A 20,936-nucleotide genomic window follows, 5' to 3' on the forward strand; every position below is an offset into this window, starting at 1 on the left:
TATCTAAAAGGTATAAGAATGTTATGTGTGCTGCTGTGGAATAATCCTTTTGTGTACTGTGAAGATTTGTTGCTGTGATTTATTTAATACACAAGCTGACTACAGCTGAACAGATAATGTTAGGTGGGAAAGCCAAATTGAAAATGCTGGGAAGGAGAAGAAGAAGAAGGGCAGAGTCTGGAGTTCCCAGCCAGATGCAGATGGAGCAGATGAATGTGCCATGTTAATAAAGATACTGCCACACATGGGGAATGTATAAATAAGGAATACGGGTTAACTTAAAATGTAAGAGCTAGTTAGTAATAAGCCTGAGTTATTGGCTGAGAATTTGTAATTTATATTAAGCCTCTGAGTGTTATTTGAAAGTGACTATGAGACAGGAAATCTCTACCTACATATGGTGCCCACTGTCTAGTATAAATCCACATAAAGACCTTAAAAAGATTTAACATGTTTCTAAACACACAAATATGGACCCAAACACAGCTTCTTAGTTCACAGCCTCACACCAGCTGCAATGCAGAGAGGCAACTTCCAACAGCTGTCTGTGAAATGGAGCCAGCTGCCAACTGCCATGAGCTATGCTGCATGGTGGGCTCCTGCAGTCTCTCACACAGACTGCAGTTCAGAGAGGCGTCTCCCAGCTGCTGCCTGCAGACTTAAACTACCAGCACGATCTCTGGCAGCATCCTGCATGGCACGTTTGGGGTTTTACTCATGCACACAGAAAAGGTTATGGATAAACAGTAAAGACAAATTCACATGATTAAAACTTCTAAATGTGTTACAGTGTGTTAAAAATAAATAGACTTGGAAGAGAAAAGGAAGTTCTTTTAAAAGGAATAGAACAATATGAATATGATAAGCCACATAAAGATGAGAAATACACAGAGAGTCTGGATACTGTATGTTACTGGTTATCTTTAATATTTTGGCTGCTAAGAGACACTGGACTATACAACCTGCAAGATCCAAAAAACCTATATATTTGAAAAATATATTGACTTCAAAATTCAAGTCAAAAATTATGTTACTTTGGGGGAGAGTTTATGCTTTAATTTCCACAGAAAATGAGAGGCTATGGATTCATTCCAGGTTAAGAAAAATTAGGTTTGATAGCAAAAGACCCCCTGAAAAATCTGACTGCATACATAAAGAAATAAACCTAAAAGAGCTACAAGACATATATGTATTTTACCTGTTCAAACATAAAACAAAAAAATCTTTTGCTGATTTACGTGCAATACACAGACTATACTTGTATCAGTGCAGATATATTTGATACCTTTAAATTTTCATGTATTTTCAGAGCTAGGGGGTCAAACATCAATAAAAACAGATGACCCCCAGGTGGTTCAGCATTTCAAAATGTCTTTGTTACAGTCTCCTCAGAATCCCACATACAGGATAGATTCAAGGCTGCTGGCTGAGATGATATAAACACAAGAAAGGTGACTGCTAAACTTTGCTAAGACAATGTAAGACAGGTCTTCAAATTCCCTGCTTCACAGGAAAGTCTGTCAGATATGCTAGGCCTGTAGGCCAGAGCTGGATGCCCCAACATTACAGAGGAACTTTGGGTGACTTGTCAAACAGCCTGATGTTCCTGTCATTTGGTAACCTTTCATCTTTCTGAGGTCATTGATGGAATTGAAGACTAGATAATCGCAGTTTTCCATAGTTAGGATAGAAAATAAAATAGGTACAAACTTTGAAGTCACAAAGATAAGATAAATAATGGAATATTTTCTTCAATTTGGTCAAAGCCAAATGGACTGGATATTGAAACTGTAATTCTTACTTTGTTGTATATAATTTTACTAATTTAAAGTGAAAAACTTCCATTTTAAACTGACAAAAGCAGGAAATACTGTGGAATAATCTTTTTGTACATTGTGAAATTTTTTCATTGTTATTGGTTTAATAAAGAAGCTGACAGGCAAATAGCTGAACAGGATAAAGTTAGGCAGGAAAGTATACAGACAATATAAGGACTAAATTGGTTATGCATACATATATACAAACACACTCACACACATAAACACACACAAACAAATACACACACACACACATACACACATACATATAAACAAGACAAGGTCAGAGAGCCCTTCAAAATTCTCTGCTTCACAGAAGTCTGTAAAATATATTAACAGGAATTAAAAAAAGAGGACATGAATATGAAAGAAATCAGGGGGTATATAGGAGGGTTCAAATGAGGGAAAGGGGAGGGATAAAATGATACGTCTTAATTAAAATAGTGGGAAAGCTGGAGACATGGCTCAACAGTTAAGAGGTCTGACTGTTTGTCCAGAGGTCCTGAGTGCAATTCCCAGCAGTCACATAATGGCTCATGACCATCTATAGTGGAGTCTGGTGCCCTCTTCTGGTAGAAAGTTGTATGCAGATAAAGCATAAATACTTTTTTAGGAAAAAAACAAACAAAACTAATGAATTTAAAAATCACTGTTCTCATAAAGGAAACCACATTCCAATTACTGATATAAAAATAACATCCACTGACTTCTCAGTGGAAAAGTTAAAAGTCAGAAAAGCCTAAAGCAATGTTATCCACGTTCTGAGACCACAGGTGCCAACCCAGATAACTGGACCAAGTAAAACTACCTTCTAGAGTTGAAGAAGAAAGATGTTTCCACAATACAAACCGTTTTAAAAAATTCGTGTAACTATATAAGTCCTGCAGAAAATACTGTACGTGATAATTCCAACTGAAAAGAATACTAAGTATAGCCATAAGGACGTGGGCTGAAAACAAATCAAGCTATAATTACTGAAACACAAAATAGGGCTATGAACACAAACAGAACAAAAAGATAGCAATGGACACACACCTTTCAATAACTATTTTATTCACCAAAAAACACAGTTTACTTCAATGAATTTAAAAACAAAGCCCATTTTTTCTTTCTGTTACCTACCAAGAGTTCATCATAGGACAGGCAGCACCTTATAGTAGAAAAAAATAGAAAAACTGTTCCAAGCCAATGGGACCAGGGCAAAAGCAGGTGCAGCTATCCCAATAACTGATAAAATAATATCTAAATTCAAAGTAGTAAGGTGAGGTAAAGAACATATTCTTATAAGGGAACACTTAATGGAGAAGGCATTACAGGGACTGGATGGTTAGTTAAGTAGTTAAGAGTACTTGCTCTTCTTCCAGAGGACCAGAGTTTGGGTCCCAGCACCTACGTTGGGTGTCTCAAGCCTCTTGTACCTCCAGTTCCAAGGGATCTGGTGCCTTCTTCTATTCTGTATGGGTACCCACTCACGCACTAAGATACACACACACACACACATACAAATAACAGTAAAAATAAATCTTTTGAAAAGTCTCTAGAAATTCTCCAATAATAAAATTATCATAATCAAAAAAGGCAAAATAAAATATTTTATAAATAAGAACGTGACAGTAATTTTCATAGATTTTTGGTTAACCCAATAGGTTATCATTTAGGCATACAGTAAATGAGATATTGTTCATTGTTTTCCACATAGCATATTCCAAATAGGATTAGTCACATATTAAGTGTTGAATGGGTACCTGGGACTAGTAACTCACGGAGGAGGGAACACAGCTTTAAAGGTTTGCTGCCTCATATATAAAAATGGTTTTAAGGGTGCACACCTTTAATCTCAGCCCTAAAGGGGCAGAGGCCGAGGCAGGCAGGTCTTTGTGAGTTCGAGGCCAGCCTGGTCTACAAAGGGAGTTCCAAGAGAGTATACAAAGCTATACAAAGAAACCATGTCTCAAAAACAAAATACGAAAAAAAAAATTGTTTTAGAATTGGCATTGAATTATTTTGAACCACAATAAAATAAAACAGGTACGCCATTCAGTGAAAGTGAGGCGAAAAAAGGGAAAAGTAGAAACGCATGAAAATTATTTATCTAATTAAAGCTACCAATATTTCTGTTCATTTCTTTTTAAAATCACATCTTTCACTTTATCAGATATTATCAAACATATCTGTAACAGGTAAGAAAATGCACATGTAACTGGATAGATTCATGGAGTTTCAACTAAAGCCTCATTCTCCATCTTCCTGTCTATAAAGTTGTTCTAAGCTTGTTATATTAATGACTTAGCTGCAATAAAGTAATTGAAAAGAGGTATTAAATGCTTGCTATCCCTGTCAAATGAACATGAAAGAAGTAAATTAGAATTACAGTGCTGCCTCCAAATCATGCCTATGTTTTATTTTATCCCATGACACGGTTTCGTGTGGAACTTGACTGAATGGTGTTAAACTCACAAGGAGAAATATCACTACTAGATACTGAACTTAGAAAGGTGTCAGTGATGAAACCTTGTTGGACGTCTCAGAAGTGGGCAACTTAAATTTAGTTGCATTCAAGAATGTTTCGTTCTTCATCCTTTTCTTCCTAGTCTTCTTACCTACAGATAAAAATGAGAGAGAATGACCAATTATACAAGATTAATCTGCTTCCTGTATTTAAGAAAATGAGCAGTCATTACTGCGTGTCTGCCACATTTGTGATTTATCTCAACGGTTACGAAAATCAACATGCTTTTCTCTTATAAATTAAACCCAGAACTATTAGGGTGCTTATGCAACAAATCAAGTGATTACACCAAATCTTTGGGTATTGTTGTCTCTCCCTCTCTGTGTGTGTCTGTGTGTGTTTGACTATTGGTGTATGTGTGTGTGCTCATCTCTGAACTGAACTTAGAGTCCTGCATTCCAACCCCATGAGCCACAACCCCAGTCTTGTGTGTGGTTTGTTTATTCTGCTAAAAAGTTGTGCTGTCATGGAAAGAAGTCTGTCGAGCTAGAGAAACCAGTGCCATTTGCACAGGTGATGCTTCCTTACCGTCCTGGGCCCTTGGCTTCTGCATGCTTTAGTGAGCACTCAGCTGTGAAAATACAGGGAAAAAAGAAAAGAAAGAAGGACAAAGAAAGGAAAGAGAAGAAAAAATGCTAATCACTTAAAGATACTGAAAGAAAAGATTTCTTGAATTTCAATTGTCAGTTTGGTGCTAAATGGTCATATTAGCAGTAAATTTCTTTGGACTGGTTTAAATATAAAAATCTATAGCTAAATGGATATTTAGTTGTTAACCATTACAAATGATTCTAATTGAAGTACCAGCTGTTTACTGTTTGTCTGTAGGAGGTGACTGCATAACTGTGGTCGAGCACTGAGGACACAGCTAGTGCCCAACCCAGCCACCACCACCCTTATTCTGACATTTGTTCTCTGTACAGATATTGGTCTAATTTGATAAGGGTGTTAAGTCTAACAGCTTTACTACTTGTTAATAGTCTTAATCTAATGGACAAAATTCCTCAGAATAACCCAGGAATCGCCAACAAGTACACAATACATTTCAGATTAGCAAGCATATAGCGATTTTGTCTCATTCTAAAATAGCTAAATTGAATTTTGTTTGAATTCAAAGTAAAGTTTCCTCAGTTAATCAATTAGAATTTAAAACGAGATGGCACCACTGAAAAGGAACTGCAGGGATGGTGATGGATACTCAAATATCAGCACAGGAACCTGGATTTTTCGGTGCTGCAGTCTGCTGGACCTGGGCTGACTTCATCATCTTCTTGGTTCTTCTGTTCTTCTCCTTTTTCTTCCTCATCCGCCTCAAAGATGTCGTATTTGTCATTCCAGGTATCATAATGGGATTCGCCTGTTTATTTAGTAAAGATCATTAAAAAACAGACAGAAAAAAACAGCCTCATTCCCAACCAATAATGCCACCCACATCTACTCTCAGGATAAAGAGGGGACATGAGTAACTACAAAGCCAGTAATTAGCTACCTTCCTCCTGTTCACGCTACCCCTTCCCTAATCTTCACACTTCTGCCACCTGCTCATTCCCACAGTGACCTTTCTCTCCCCTTCCCAGCAGATATCCCAAGCAATGATGTTCACTTCTTCTCCTTTGAAGAAGACATCAGAAGCTTTGGTCCCCTTTGCATGCATTACACCTCGGCCAGGACCTGGGCAGGAAGATGCCTGTTTGCCTCAAGTACGAATTCCATGGTTAATTTTTCTCAAGCCATGAATACTAACACTCCCTTCCCAGCACGGGCTCCCAAACTAGTCCATCTATGCAGAGCATCAAACTCCTAAGAGCCTTGACACCTTTTAAAGCCATAAACAAAATGAGCAACACCATTTGCTTGTTCTTTCACTGTCTATTAGCTCCCAAGCTCTCTTTTAGACATCTGGGCTACATAGTGAGCTCAAGGCCAATCTAGGCTACATGAGACTGTCTTAAATCAAAAACTAGTAAAAATTGTTATAGACCCGGCCTCCATCACAGGGATCCCCCTGCATCTGCCTCCTGAGTGCTGGGAGTCAAGGCTTTCCCCACCACTGCCTGGCATGAACCAAGTTTTTAACCAGAGCCATTTGACCTCAGAGGCATCTCTCGCCCAGCCATGACTTTGCCCACTAGAGGCCAGCACTGAGCGGAGTCAATTGTTGCACCCAGAGAAGCCCTGGCCTCAGCCTCCCTCTCAGTGACAACAATCTTTGTCCTTATTTCCTGCCTCCCAACTGCTGCCCAGCACCAATCTCCTCATCTAGGCCCCTAGAGCTTGTTTCCTTACCCTCTGAGGTCATGGCTTGCTCGATGACTTCCTTTTTTGGTTCTTTTTCTGCTGTCGCCTGTGCTGCCATCTCTTCTCCTGCTTGGTTCTGGGCTGCTGCCCTAACTGCTGGCTCCCGCATATAAAGATGTGGCTCCGGCAGGTAACGATCTGCTGCTTCCTCGAAGTCTGGAGGCTCCTCCAGCTCCGGAAAGGTGGAGATAATCTCTGGCAGGCTTCGGGCCAGGCCTGGAGAGTATGAGGCCCGGGCCTCATGGGCCTCATACTCTGCGGCCCTCACTGTGGATGGAATGGGCCCGGATGGAACTTGGACCTGACTCGAGTGGCCAGAAGCAGAAGGGCCAGGTGTACCCATCACTCCTGCGTTTTCACGGGGGCGCCTGATCGTGGCATGGTCGTTGTAATAGACACGGTTGAGAATGGCATGGATCACATCCATAAACATAAATCGGAAGCCAGCCATTGGGAATCGATGGTCAGCCACCATTTCCTGATCTCTTATGTTTTCCATCTCCTCCCCTGCTCCCTCCTCCTCAACAGGTTCAATATCTGAGTCTTCCACAGCATCTGAGCTCTCTCTCCTATCACCCGCTTCTTCCTGGTTTCTTTCGGGCCCAACATTGTCCACCCTCCTAGGATGAAAGGCCAGTATTTCTTCAATGGCAGGTGTGGCAGAGGCCCCATCGAGGCCGGACTCATTGCCTATCTCGCTGCCCCCTGCAGCTTCTTGTACCCACTCTCCCTCAAGGGTTACTGGGTTCTCTCGGGTCTCTCCGGTTGGATCTTGATCCCCTGGGGCAGACATGACACTCTTAGATTCCTCACCAAGGCCTTGAGTGAGTAGTGTTAAGGACGACAATGGCTACCTGGACCGTAATGGCCGGGACGATGTTAGATGACTGCGGACGACGACGACGACGGCAGGACAAACAGGAAGTTGCTGGTCCCAAAGGACAGTCGACAGGGGCGTTAGAGGAGAGGGGGCTTTGGAAGAGACAGTTGGAGAAAGGACAAAAGTCTATGATGGTACCTGAGGTGTTCCCATGGAAGCAGTGCGGACAGGAGAGGAGAGGAGGCCAAACAGGGTGGCGGCCAACCGGCGAGGCTCTTCTAACATCCGGGGACTAGATAGGAAGTCCTCATGTCACAGCTTGTAGGGGCGGGGCTTAGGAAGGTTAATAAACGGCTTTGTCACCACATAGCTTTAAGATGATTTGTTGAAAAGAGAAGATTGCCATGGCCACCATCCAGTGATGGATTGAAATTCTACCCTTTCTAGAAGACACCCTCCTTTGTTTGTTTGGGTCCTTAGAAAAACAGGGCTCTCCTTATGTTAAAGTCTGTTCTATCCCTCCTCTCCCCTCCTGTTTTAAAGCTATCTGTGCCTTTGTATGTCAAGTGAGTGCTGGAACCTAATGGGATCAAAAGAGGGCATAGTATTCCTGCTAGAATAGTCTTAACCTCATTTATGAGCAGGGAAGTCAGTGCTGGGAACAGAACCAGGGTCCCCTGGAAGAGAAGCAAGTGTTCTTAGCCACTGAGCTGTCTCTCTCCTGGCCAAACCCTATCCTCTTGATTCTATGGTTATCAGCTAAAATATTGTTATCCTATATGAAGGATCCTAAATCAGGGAAGCTTCTGTAGTCTAGAGAGTATTTTAGGCTCTCAAGTTCCCAAAGAAAGTTAAAATTTGTATTATCCATTTCCACTTAAGGAAAGACAACAAATTTTCACAAACACTTTAAATTCAAACACAATAAGTGCATTTACTTAAAAAGGAATAAGACCTATGGAAGGCAAGCACTGAACTCTTGTGAGGCCAATATTTCCTATAGGGACTTAAATTTTTTGTGTTCTCTTTCGTCAAAATTGATTGTAAATGTTCATTTGTTGATTTGTGTGTGTGTGTGTGTAATGTTTTTGCGGCAGGGTTTTTTTGCAGCTTTGGCACATGTTCTTGTACTAGCCTGGTAGATCAGCCTGTCCTCAAACCCACAGACATCTGCCTGCCTCTGCCTCTCGAGTGCTAGGATTAAAGGCCTGTGTCACCACCGCCTTGCAAGCTTTATATATATTTTTAAAATTAGAATATTTCATTAAGACTACAAATTCATGGGCTGGAGAGGTAGCTCCAGGTGAGAGAAACTTGCTGGTCTTCTGAGGACTCTGATCAACTTCCAGCACCCATAATGTAGCTCCCAACTGTCAGGAACTCTAACCCCAGTGGAACTGAGCCCTCTTCTGGCCTTCATAGGCATTGCATGCGCGTGGTGCACAGACATATGTGGAGACCAAACACCCGCACAGAACAATTATCATACAATATTATTATTACTATTATTTGGATTTTCCTGACAGGGTTTCTCGGAATTGTTTTGGAGTGTTGGAATTCATTCTGTAGACCAGGCTGATCTTAGCTCACAGCGAGATTAGCTTGCTTCTGCCTCTGAGTCCTGGGATTAAATGTGTGCACCACCACCACCAACATACCAAATATTGTTTTTTAAAAGGATAATAAATTCATTTTATAAACATCTCTGAAATATTGACTTTTATGTGCCAAGAATGTAGTATCCTCGACTTCTTCATTCTTCTCCATTATTTCAAAGATATTTCTGACAGCCTCTGTGGTTTTGATATTTTTGTACGTTTATTCTGTTATGATTAAAATCTTCATTTTATATTTTTAAAGGTGCAATTGAAAAACAGTTTGGGATATATAACTTTATCTCAAAGTGTGTGTCATAATGTAATTTAAGGCTCTTTTGAATTGCTATACAAATTCTTTGTCACTCAGTAATTAAACTGGTGATTAATTTTTCTATCCTTATAATAAAATTCATACTATTTCTCTTAATTATTTGGGAAGTTCATACAGCATATCTTAATCCTATCTATGCCACAGTCCCCTCCGTACTTTTCCCAGATTCACCTCTATTGCCCACCCCACACCACTCTCATCCTTTTTTGAGACTGTCTTGATGCTATGACTCTTACGATCTTTGTGTATCTCTCCCTTTCTGAGATATTCCCTGAGCCTTACGTGTAGGGGCTGTGTTGTCAGGTATTATTTGGATGCCGACACTCCACAGTCAGTTCATCTCTGCATTTTTACTGCTTGTGGTTTTCTATAATGATTTCCAATGCTGAAAAGCGAGGAAGATTGTTTGATGAGGGATGAAAGCTACCTTTATCTGTGGATACAAGATCCATTAGGGTAGAGATTGCATTGGTTTAAGAAAATGACAGGAGTATCAGTTTTTCCTCTGGGCTTCATGGCCTCACCTGGCAGTTGGTTAGTAGTGCCAGGCATGAATTTCTTCCCACTGAGTGGGTCTGATGTCTAATTAGGAAGCTGTTGGCTCCCCTCGGGCTATAAGTGCCGCTATTGCACCTTTCAGAATATCTTGCCATGTGACTTTTTAATGTTGTAGCTCAAAGACAATAGCGATGAACAGGGCTACTAATGGCCTTTGCCCTTGGCAGCTTGCATGGCTCTTTCTGATACTATGAGATCTAGCCTTCAGGGAGCAGCTTTGAGGTGGGATCCAGACTGATTCTTTCAAATCCTGTGTTTGAGGTGCATTGTGTTTTCAGCAACAGGGCCTTGTCTTCTTTTTCTGGAAGGCATAAGGGCAAGGGACTATATTGTTTTAGGGCTCTCTTGGACTGTACTGACCAAATATTCTAAAGCAGGCTTGACTCGCAAGGCACTGGGAGTTTTATAGGATACTTAAGGAAGTTTTGAGGAGAGCATGTCACCCCAATTGATGTAAATTCAATTAAATTACATATATATGATATGTACAATATATGTATATGTGTAGTTTATATCTTATTATATATACACTATATAATATATTATATATGTAGTATAAACTACATACATATGATATGTAATATATGCATATATGTAGTATAAACAGTCCTGGCTGACCTAGAACTTACTTTGCATGCCAGGCTGGTCTCAAACTCACAGAGGTACACCAGCCTCTGCCGCTCAAATGCTGAAACTAAGGGCGTGCACCCCTACATCCAGCTTCTCTTATATGGAATTTTAACTAAACATAAAAGAATAGAACTCCTTATGGCTTGTTTGAGGCATCCTTCACTTTGTTTCAATTTTTTATTGGCTCCCTGAGAATTTCAAGTCTCATACAACGTTTTTGGATCATATTCATCCTTCCGGAACTCATTCAAATCCATCCCCTCTTCTTGCCCACCCAACTTGGTGCCCTTTAGTTCTTTAACCCTTCAAGACTCACTTCAAATATGGCTGCCCAAACATTCTTGGCTGTGTGGTCCTCCACTCACCGGATGACCAGGGTCTACATAGACTCTAAGAGCAAATTGACTCTTCCTTACCCAGCAGCTAGCAATTTCCAAACACTCCATGGCTAATGGGAGAATTGTTTGCTGGATACCCCTCTCTGTGCTGGAAATTGGTCTGGCCTGGGCTTGAGCAGGTTTTGTGCACATTGTCACAACCACTTGGGGATTGTGTGTGCAGCTACCTGCTGGGTCCCGACGATGAGTCCTTCCATGCAATGTGTTGTTTTACATGGTCCTCTCTTTAAGGACACACAGTGATTTATGATAGCTTCAGAATTTTCTTTTCAGCTGGATATGGCGGTGCACGCCTTTAATCCCAGCATTTGGGAGGTAGAGGCTGGTGGACCTCTGTGAGTTTGATACCATCCAGGTCTACAAAGTAAGTTCTAGGGCAGCCAGGACTGTTTATACTACATATATGCATGTATTATATATCGTATATGTGTAGCTTTCAGTGATATAGTCATCATTGCAACTCTGCAAGGTCATGAGCATGGGTATTCTTTCCATCTTCTATTGTCCTTTTCAGGTTTTTCTCTCATTATCTAAAAGGTATTAAGAATGTTATGTGTGCTGCTGTGGAATAATCCTTTTGTGTACTGTGAAGATTTGTTGCTGTGATTTATTTAATACACAAGCTGACTACAGCTGAACAGATAATGTTAGGTGGGAAAGCCAAATTGAAAATGCTGGGAAGGAGAAGAAGAAGAAGGGCAGAGTCTGGAGTTCCCAGCCAGATGCAGATGGAGCAGATGAATGTGCCATGTTAATAAAGATACTGCCACATGGGGAATGTATAAATAAGGAATACGGGTTAACTTAAAATGTAAGAGCTAGTTAGTAATAAGCCTGAGTTATTGGCTGAGAATTTGTAATTTATATTAAGCCTCTGAGTGTTATTTGAAAGTGACTATGAGACAGGAAATCTCTACCTACATATGGTGCCCACTGTCTAGTACAAATCCACATAAAGACCTTAAAAAGATTTAACATGTTTCTAAACACACAAATATGGACCCAAACACAGCTTCTTAGTTCACAGCCTCACACCAGCTGCAATGCAGAGAGGCAACTTCCAACAGCTGTCTGTGAAATGGAGCCAGCTGCCAACTGCCATGAGCTATGCTGCATGGTGGGTTCCTGCAGTCTCTCACACAGACTGCAGTTCAGAGAGGCGTCTCCCAGCTGCTGCCTGCAGACTTAAACTACCAGCACGATCTCTGGCAGCATCCTGCATGGCACGTTTGGGGTTTTACTCATGCACACAGAAAAGGTTATGGATAAACAGTAAAGACAAATTCACATGATTAAAACTTCTAAATGTGTTACAGTGTGTTAAAAATAAATAGACTTGGAAGAGAAAAGGAAGTTCTTTTAAAAGGAATAGAACAATATGAATATGATAAGCCACATAAAGATGAGAAATACACAGAGAGTCTGGATACTGTATGTTACTGGTTATCTTTAATATTTTGGCTGCTAAGAGACACTGGACTATACAACCTGCAAGATCCAAAAAACCTATATATTTGAAAAATATATTGACTTCAAAATTCAAGTCAAAAATTATGTTACTTTGGGGGAGAGTTTATGCTTTAATTTCCACAGAAAATGAGAGGCTATGGATTCATTCCAGGTTAAGAAAAATTAGGTTTGATAGCAAAAGACCCCCTGAAAAATCTGACTGCATACATAAAGAAATAAACCTAAAAGAGCTACAAGACATATATGTATTTTACCTGTTCAAACATAAAACAAAAAAATCTTTTGCTGATTTACGTGCAATACACAGACTATACTTGTATCAGTGCAGATATATTTGATACCTTTAAATTTTCATGTATTTTCAGAGCTAGGGGGTCAAACATCAATAAAAACAGATGACCCCCAGGTGGTTCAGCATTTCAAAATGTCTTTGTTACAGTCTCCTCAGAATCCCACATACAGGATAGATTCAAGGCTGCTGGCTGAGATGATATAAACACAAGAAAGGTGACTGCTAAACTTTGCTAAGACAATGTAAGACAGGTCTTCAAATTCCCTGCTTCACAGGAAAGTCTGTCAGATATGCTAGGCCTGTAGGCCAGAGCTGGATGCCCCAACATTACAGAGGAACTTTGGGTGACTTGTCAAGCAGCCTGATGTTCCTGTCATTTGGTAACCTTTCATCTTTCTGAGGTCATTGATGGAATTGAAGACTAGATAATCGCAGTTTTCCATAGTTAGGATAGAAAATAAAATAGGTACAAACTTTGAAGTCACAAAGATAAGATAAATAACGGAATATTTTCTTCAATTTGGTCAAAGCCAAATGGACTGGATATTGAAACTGTAATTCTTACTTTGTTGTATATAATTTTACTAATTTAAAGTGAAAAACTTCCATTTTAAACTGACAAAAGCAGGAAATACTGTGGAATAATCTTTTTGTACATTGTGAAATTTTTTCATTGTTATTGGTTTAATAAAGAAGCTGACAGGCAAATAGCTGAACAGGATAAAGTTAGGCAGGAAAGTATACAGACAATATAAGGACTAAATTGGTTATGCATACATATATACAAACACACTCACACACATAAACACACACAAACAAATACACACACACACACACATACACACATACATATAAACAAGACAAGGTCAGAGAGCCCTTCAAAATTCTCTGCTTCACAGAAGTCTGTAAAATATATTAACAGGAATTAAAAAAAGAGGACATGAATATGAAAGAAATCAGGGGGTATATAGGAGGGTTCAAATGAGGGAAAGGGGAGGGATAAAATGATACGTCTTAATTAAAATAGTGGGAAAGCTGGAGACATGGCTCAACAGTTAAGAGGTCTGACTGTTTGTCCAGAGGTCCTGAGTGCAATTCCCAGCAGTCACATAATGGCTCATGACCATCTATAGTGGAGTCTGGTGCCCTCTTCTGGTAGAAAATTGTAAATGCATATAAAGCATAAATACCTTTTTAGGAAAAAACAAACAAAACTAATGAATTTAAAACTCACTGGTCTCATAAAGGAAAACCCATTCCAAACACTGATATACAAGTAACATCCACTGACTTCTCAGTGGAAAAGTTAAAAGTCAGAAAAGCCTAAAGCAATGTTATCCACGTTCTGAGACCACAGGTGCCAACCCAGCTAACTGGACCAAGTAAAACTACCTTCTAGAGTTGAAGAAGAAAGATGTTTCCACAATACAAACCGTTTTAAAAAATTCGTGTAACTATATAAGTCCTGCAGAAAATACTGTCCGTGATAATTCCGACTGAAAAGAGTACTAAGTGTAGCCATAAGGACGTGGGCTGAAAACAAATCAAGCTATAATTACTGAAACACAAAATAGGGCTATGAACACAAACAGAACAAAAAGATAGCAATGGACACACACCTTTCAATAACTATTTTATTCACCAAAAAACACAGTTTACTTCAATGAATTTAAAAACAAAGCCCATTTTTTCTTTCTGTTACCTACCAAGAGTTCATCATAGGACAGGCAGCACTTTATAGTAGAAAAAAATAGAGAAACTGTTCCAAGCCAATGGGACCAGGGCAAAAGCAGGTGCTGCTATCCCAATATCTGATAAAATAGTATCTAAATTCAAAGTAGTAAGGTGAGGTAAAGAACATATTCTTATAAGGGAACACTTAATGGAGAAGGCATTACAGGGACTGGATGGTTAGTTAAGTAGTTAAGAGTACTTGCTCTTCTTCCAGAGGACCAGAGTTTGGGTCCCAGCACCTACGTTGGGTGTCTCAAGCCTCTTGTACCTCCAGTTCCAAGGGATCTGGTGCCTTCTTCTATTCTGTATGGGTACCCACGCACGCACTAAGATACACACACACACACACACACACACACACACACAAATAACAGTAAAAATAAATCTTTTGAAAAGTCTCTAGAAATTCTCCAATAATAAAATTATCATAATCAAAAGGGCAAAATAAAATATTTTATAAATAAGAACGTGACAGTAATTTTCATAGATTTTTGGTTAACTCAATAGGTTATCATTTAGGCATATAGTAAATGAGATATTGTTCATTGTTTTCCACATAGCATATTCCAAATAGGATTAGTCATATATTAAGTGTTGAATGGGTACCTGGGACTAGTAACTCACGGAGGAGGGAACACAGCTTTAAAGGTTTGCTGCCTCATGTATAAAAATGGTTTTAAGGGCGCACACCTTTAATCTCAGCACTCAGGATGAGGAGGCAGAGGCAGAGGTAGAGGCAGACGGATCTCTGTGCGTTCGAGGCCAGCCTGGTCTACAAAGGGAGTTCCAGGAGAGTATACAAAGCTATACAAAGAAACCATGTCTCAAAAACAAAGAGTACAAAAAAAAATATTGTTTTAGAAATGGCATTGAATTTCATTTGGACCACAAAAAAATAAAACAGGTTCGCCTTTCAGTGAAAGTGAGCCAAAAAAGGGGGGGGGGGAGTAGAAACACATGAGAAATATTTATCTAGATAAAAGCTACCAATATTTCTGTTCATTTCTTTTTAAAATCACATCTTTCACTTTATCAGATATTATCAAACATATCTGTAACAGGTAAGAAAATGCACATGTAACTGGATAGATTCATGGAGTTTCAACTAAAGCCTCATTCTCCATCTTCCTGTCTATAAAGTTGTTCTAAGCTTGTTATATTAATGACTTAGCTGCAATAAAGTAATTGAAAAGAGGTATTAAATGCTTGCTATCCCTGTCAAATGAACATGAAAGAAGTAAATTAGAATTACAGTGCTGCCTCCAAATCATGCCTATGTTTTATTTTATCCCATGACACGGTTTCGTGTGGAACTTGACTGAATGGTGTTAAACTCACAAGGAGAAATATCACTACTAGATACTGAACTTAGAAAGGTGTCAGTGATGAAACCTTGTTGGACGTCTCAGAAGTGGGCAACTTAAATTTAGTTGCATTCAAGAATGTTTCGTTCTTCATCCTTTTCTTCCTAGTCTTCTTACCTACAGATAAAAATGAGAGAGAATGACCAATTATACAAGATTAATCTGCTTCCTGTATTTAAGAAAATGAGCAGTCATTACTGCGTGTCTGCCACATTTGTGATTTATCTCAACGGTTACGAAAATCAACATGCTTTTCTCTTATAAATTAAACCCAGAACTATTAGGGTGCTTATGCAACAAATCAAGTGATTACACCAAATCTTTGGGTATTGTTGTCTCTCCGTCTGTGTGTGTGTCTGTGTGTGTGTGTGTGTGTGTGTGTGTTTGACTATTGGTGTATGTGTGTGTGCTCATCTCTGAATTGAACTTAGAGTCCTGCATTCCAACCCCATGAGCCACAACCCCAGTCTTGTGTGTGGTGTGTTTATTCTGCTAAAAAGTTGTGCTGTCATGGAAAGAAGTCTGTCGAGCTAGAGAAACCAGTGCCATTTATACAGGTGATGCTTCCTTACCGTCCTGGGCCCTTGGCTTCTGCATGCTTTAGTGAGCACTCAGCTGTGAAAATACAGGGAAAAAAGAAAAGAAAGAAGGACAAAGAAAGGAAAGAGTAGAAAAATGCTAATCACTTAAAGATACTGAAAGAAAAGATTTCTTGAATTTCAATTGTCAGTTTGGTGCTAAATGGTCATATTAGCAGTAAATTTCTTTGGACTGGTTTAAATATAAAAATCTATAGCTAAATGGATATTTAGTTGTTAACCATTACAAATGATTCTAATTGAAGTACCAGCTGTTTACTGTGTGTCTGTAGGAGGTGACTGCATAAATGTGGTCGAGCACTGAGGACACAGCTAGTGCCCAACCCAGCTACCACCACCCTTATTCTGACAGTTGTTCTCTGTACAGATATTGGTCTGTATTTGATATGGATGTTAAGCTATTAGCTTTACTACTTGTTAATAGTCTTAATCTAATGGACAAAATTCCTCAGAATAACCCAGGAATCGCCAACAAGTACACAATACATTTCAGATTAGCAAGCATATAGCGATTTTGTCTCATTCTAAAATAGCTAAATTGAATTTTGTTTGAATTCAAAGTAAAGTTTCCTCAGTTAATCAATTAGAATTTAAAACGAGATGGCACCACTGAAAAGGAACTGCAGGGATGGTGATGGATACTCAAATATCAGCACAGGAACCTGGATTTTTCGGTGCTGCAGTCTGCTGGACCTGGGCTGACTTCATCATCTTCTTGGTTCTTCTGTTCTTCTCCTTTTTCTTCCTCATCCGCCTCAAAGATGTCGTATTTGTCATTCCAGGTATCATAATGGGATTCGCCTGTTTATTTAGTAAAGATCATTAAAAAACAGACAGAAAAAAACAGCCTCATTCCCAACCAATAATGCCACCCACATCTACTCTCAGGATAAAGAGGGGGACATGAGTAACTACAAAGCCAGTAATTAGCTACCTTCCTCCTGTTCACGCTACCCCTTCCCTAATCTTCACACTTCTGCCACCTGCTCATTCCCACAGTGACCTTTCTCTCCCCTTCCCAGCAGATATCCCAAGCAATGATGTTCACTTCTTCTCCTTTGAAGAAGACATCAGAAGCTTTGGTCCCCTTTGCATGCATTACACCTCGGGCAGGACCTGGGCAGGAAGATGCCTGTTTGCCTCAAGCACGAATTCCATGGTTAATTTTTCTCAAGCCATGAATACTAACACTCCCTTCCCAGCACGGGCTCCCAAACTAGTCCATCTATGCAGAGCATCAAACTCCTAAGAGCCTTGACACCTTTTAAAGCCACAAACAAAATGAGCAACACCATTTGCTTGTTCTTTCACTGTCTATTAGCTCCCAAGCTCTCTTTTAGACATCTGGGCTACATAGTGAGCTCAAGGCCAATCTAGGCTACATGAGACTGTCTTAAATCAAAAACTAGTAAATATTGTTATAGACCCGGCCTCCATCACAGGGATCCCCCTGCATCTGCCTCCTGAGTGCTGGGAGTCAAGGCTTTCCCCACCACTGCCTGGCATGAACCAAGTTTTTAACCAGAGCCATTTGACCTCAGAGGCATCTCTCGCCCAGCCATGACTTTGCCCACTAGAGGCCAGCACTGAGCGGAGTCAATTGTTGCACCCAGAGAAGCCCTGGCCTCAGCCTCCCTCTCAGTGACAACAATCTTTGTCCTTATTTCCTGCCTCCCAACTGCTGCCCAGCACCAATCTCCTCATCTAGGCCCCTAGAGCTTGTTTCCTTACCCTCTGAGGTCATGGCTTGCTCGATGACTTCCTTTTTTGGTTCTTTTTCTGCTGTCGCCTGTGCTGCCATCTCTTCTCCTGCTTGGTTCTGGGCTGCTGCCCTAACTGCTGGCTCCCGCATGTAAAGATGTGGCTCTGGCAGGTAACGATCTGCTGCTTCCTCGAAGTCTGGAGGCTCCTCCAGCTCCGGAAAGGTGGAGATAATCTCTGGCAGGCTTCGGGCCAGGCCTGGAGAGTATGAGGCCCGGGCCTCATGGGCCTCATACTCTGCGGCCCTCACTGTGGATGGAATGGGCCCGGATGGAACTTGGACCTGACTCGAGTGGCCAGAAGCAGAAGGGCCAGGTGTACCCATCACTCCTGCGTTTTCACGGGGGCGCCTGATCGTGGCATGGTCGTTGTAATAGACACGGTTGAGAATGGCATGGATCACATCCATAAACATAAATCGGAAGCCAGCCATTGGGAATCGATGGTCAGCCACCATTTCCTGATCTCTTATGTTTTCCATCTCCTCCCCTGCTCCCTCCTCCTCAACAGGTTCAATATCTGAGTCTTCCACAGCATCTGAGCTCTCTCTCCTATCACCCGCTTCTTCCTGGTTTCTTTCGGGCCCAACATTGTCCACCCTCCTAGGATGAAAGGCCAGTATTTCTTCAATGGCAGGTGTGGCAGAGGCCCCATCGAGGCCGGACTCATTGCCTATCTCGCTGCCCCCTGCAGCTTCTTGTACCCACTCTCCCTCAAGGGTTACTGGGTTCTCTCGGGTCTCTCCGGTTGGATCTTGATCCCCTGGGGCAGACATGACACTCTTAGATTCCTCACCAAGGCCTTGAGTGAGTAGTGTTAAGGACGACAATGGCTACCTGGACCGTAATGGCCGGGACGATGTTAGATGACTGCGGACGACGACGGCAGGACAAACAGGAAGTTGCTGGTCCCAAAGGACAGTCGACAGGGGCGTTAGAGGAGAGGGGGCTTTGGAAGAGACAGTTGGAGAAAGGACAAAAGTCTATGATGGTACCTGAGGTGTTCCCATGGAAGCAGTGCGGACAGGAGAGGAGAGGAGGCCAAACAGGGTGGCGGCCAACCGGCGAGGCTCTTCTAACATCCGGGGACTAGATAGGAAGTCCTCATGTCACAGCTTGTAGGGGCGGGGCTTAGGAAGGTTAATAAACGGCTTTGTCACCACATAGCTTTAAGATGATTTGTTGAAAAGAGAAGATTGCCATGGCCACCATCCAGTGATGGATTGAAATTCTACCCTTTCTAGAAGACACCCTCCTTTGTTTGTTTGGGTCCTTAGAAAAACAGGGCTCTCCTTATGTTAAAGTCTGTTCTATCCCTCCTCTCCCCTCCTGTTTTAAAGCTATCTGTGCCTTTGTATGTCAAGTGAGTGCTGGAACCTAATGGGATCAAAAGAGGGCATAGTATTCCTGCTAGAATAGTCTTAACCTCATTTATGAGCAGGGAAGTCAGTGCTGGGAACAGAACCAGGGTCCCCTGGAAGAGAAGCAAGTGTTCTTAGCCACTGAGCTGTCTCTCTCCTGGCCAAACCCTATCCTCTTGATTCTATGGTTATCAGCTAAAATATTGTTATCCTATATGAAGGATCCTAAATCAGGGAAGCTTCTGTAGTCTAGAGAGTATTTTAGGCTCTCAAGTTCCCAAAGAAAGTTAAAATTTGTATTATCCATTTCCACTTAAGGAAAGACAACAAATTTTCACAAACACTTTAAATTCAAACACAATAAGTGCATTTACTTAAAAAGGAATAAGACCTATGGAAGGCAAGCACTGAACTCTTGTGAGGCCAATATTTCCTATAGGGACTTAAATTTTTTGTGTTCTCTTTCGTCAAAATTGATTGTAAATGTTCATTTGTTGATTTGTGTGTGTGTGTGTGTAATGTTTTTGCGGCAGGGTTTTTTTGCAGCTTTGGCACATGTTCTTGTACTAGCCTGGTAGATCAGCCTGTCCTCAAACCCACAGACATCTGCCTGCCTCTGCCTCTCGAGTGCTAGGATTAAAGGCCTGTGTCACCACCGCCTTGCAAGCTTTATATATATTTTTAAAATTAGAATATTTCATTAAGACTACAAATTCATGGGCTGGAGAGGTAGCTCCAGGTGAGAGAAACTTGCTGGTCTTCTGAGGACTCTGATCAACTTCCAGCACCCATAATGTAGCTCCCAACTGTCAGGAACTCTAACCCCAGTGGAACTGAGCCCTCTTCTGGCCTTCATAGGCATTGCATGCGCGTGGTGCACAGACATATGTGGAGACCAAACACCCGCACAGAACAATTATCATACAATATTATTATTACTATTATTTGGATTTTCCTGACAGGGTTTCTCGGAATTGTTTTGGAGTGTTGGAATTCATTCTGTAGACCAGGCTGATCTTAGCTCACAGCGAGATTAGCTTGCTTCTGCCTCTGAGTCCTGGGATTAAATGTGTGCACCACCACCACCAACATACCAAATATTGTTTTTTAAAAGGATAATAAATTCATTTTATAAACATCTCTGAAATATTGACTTTTATGTGCCAAGAATGTAGTATCCTCGACTTCTTCATTCTTCTCCATTATTTCAAAGATATTTCTGACAGCCTCTGTGGTTTTGATATTTTTGTACGTTTATTCTGTTATGATTAAAATCTTCATTTTATATTTTTAAAGGTGCAATTGAAAAACAGTTTGGGATATATAACTTTATCTCAAAGTGTGTGTCATAATGTAATTTAAGGCTCTTTTGAATTGCTATACAAATTCTTTGTCAC

The 20,936-nt window shown here is 40.7% G+C and overlaps 2 protein-coding genes across 2 annotated transcripts; both read right to left on the reverse strand.

Annotated features, from left to right (window-relative positions):
* Positions 1 to 5,531: 5,531 nt before the first annotated feature.
* LOC130868615 (cancer/testis antigen 47A-like) lies at positions 5,532 to 7,417 on the reverse strand. The gene is made up of 2 exons (XM_057760771.1): positions 6,613 to 7,417; positions 5,532 to 5,683 (listed from the first exon to the last, which is right to left on the reverse strand). Exons 1-2 carry the CDS (start codon positions 7,415 to 7,417, stop codon positions 5,532 to 5,534), a joined length of 957 nt encoding a protein of 318 aa, XP_057616754.1.
* Positions 7,418 to 17,067: 9,650 nt separating this feature from the next.
* LOC130868616 (cancer/testis antigen 47A-like) lies at positions 17,068 to 18,954 on the reverse strand. The gene is made up of 2 exons (XM_057760772.1): positions 18,150 to 18,954; positions 17,068 to 17,219 (listed from the first exon to the last, which is right to left on the reverse strand). Exons 1-2 carry the CDS (start codon positions 18,952 to 18,954, stop codon positions 17,068 to 17,070), a joined length of 957 nt encoding a protein of 318 aa, XP_057616755.1.
* Positions 18,955 to 20,936: the final 1,982 nt, after the last annotated feature.

Source organism: Chionomys nivalis, chromosome X (assembly GCF_950005125.1).
Source record: "Chionomys nivalis chromosome X, mChiNiv1.1, whole genome shotgun sequence".
Classification (NCBI taxonomy): domain Eukaryota; kingdom Metazoa; phylum Chordata; class Mammalia; order Rodentia; family Cricetidae; genus Chionomys; species Chionomys nivalis.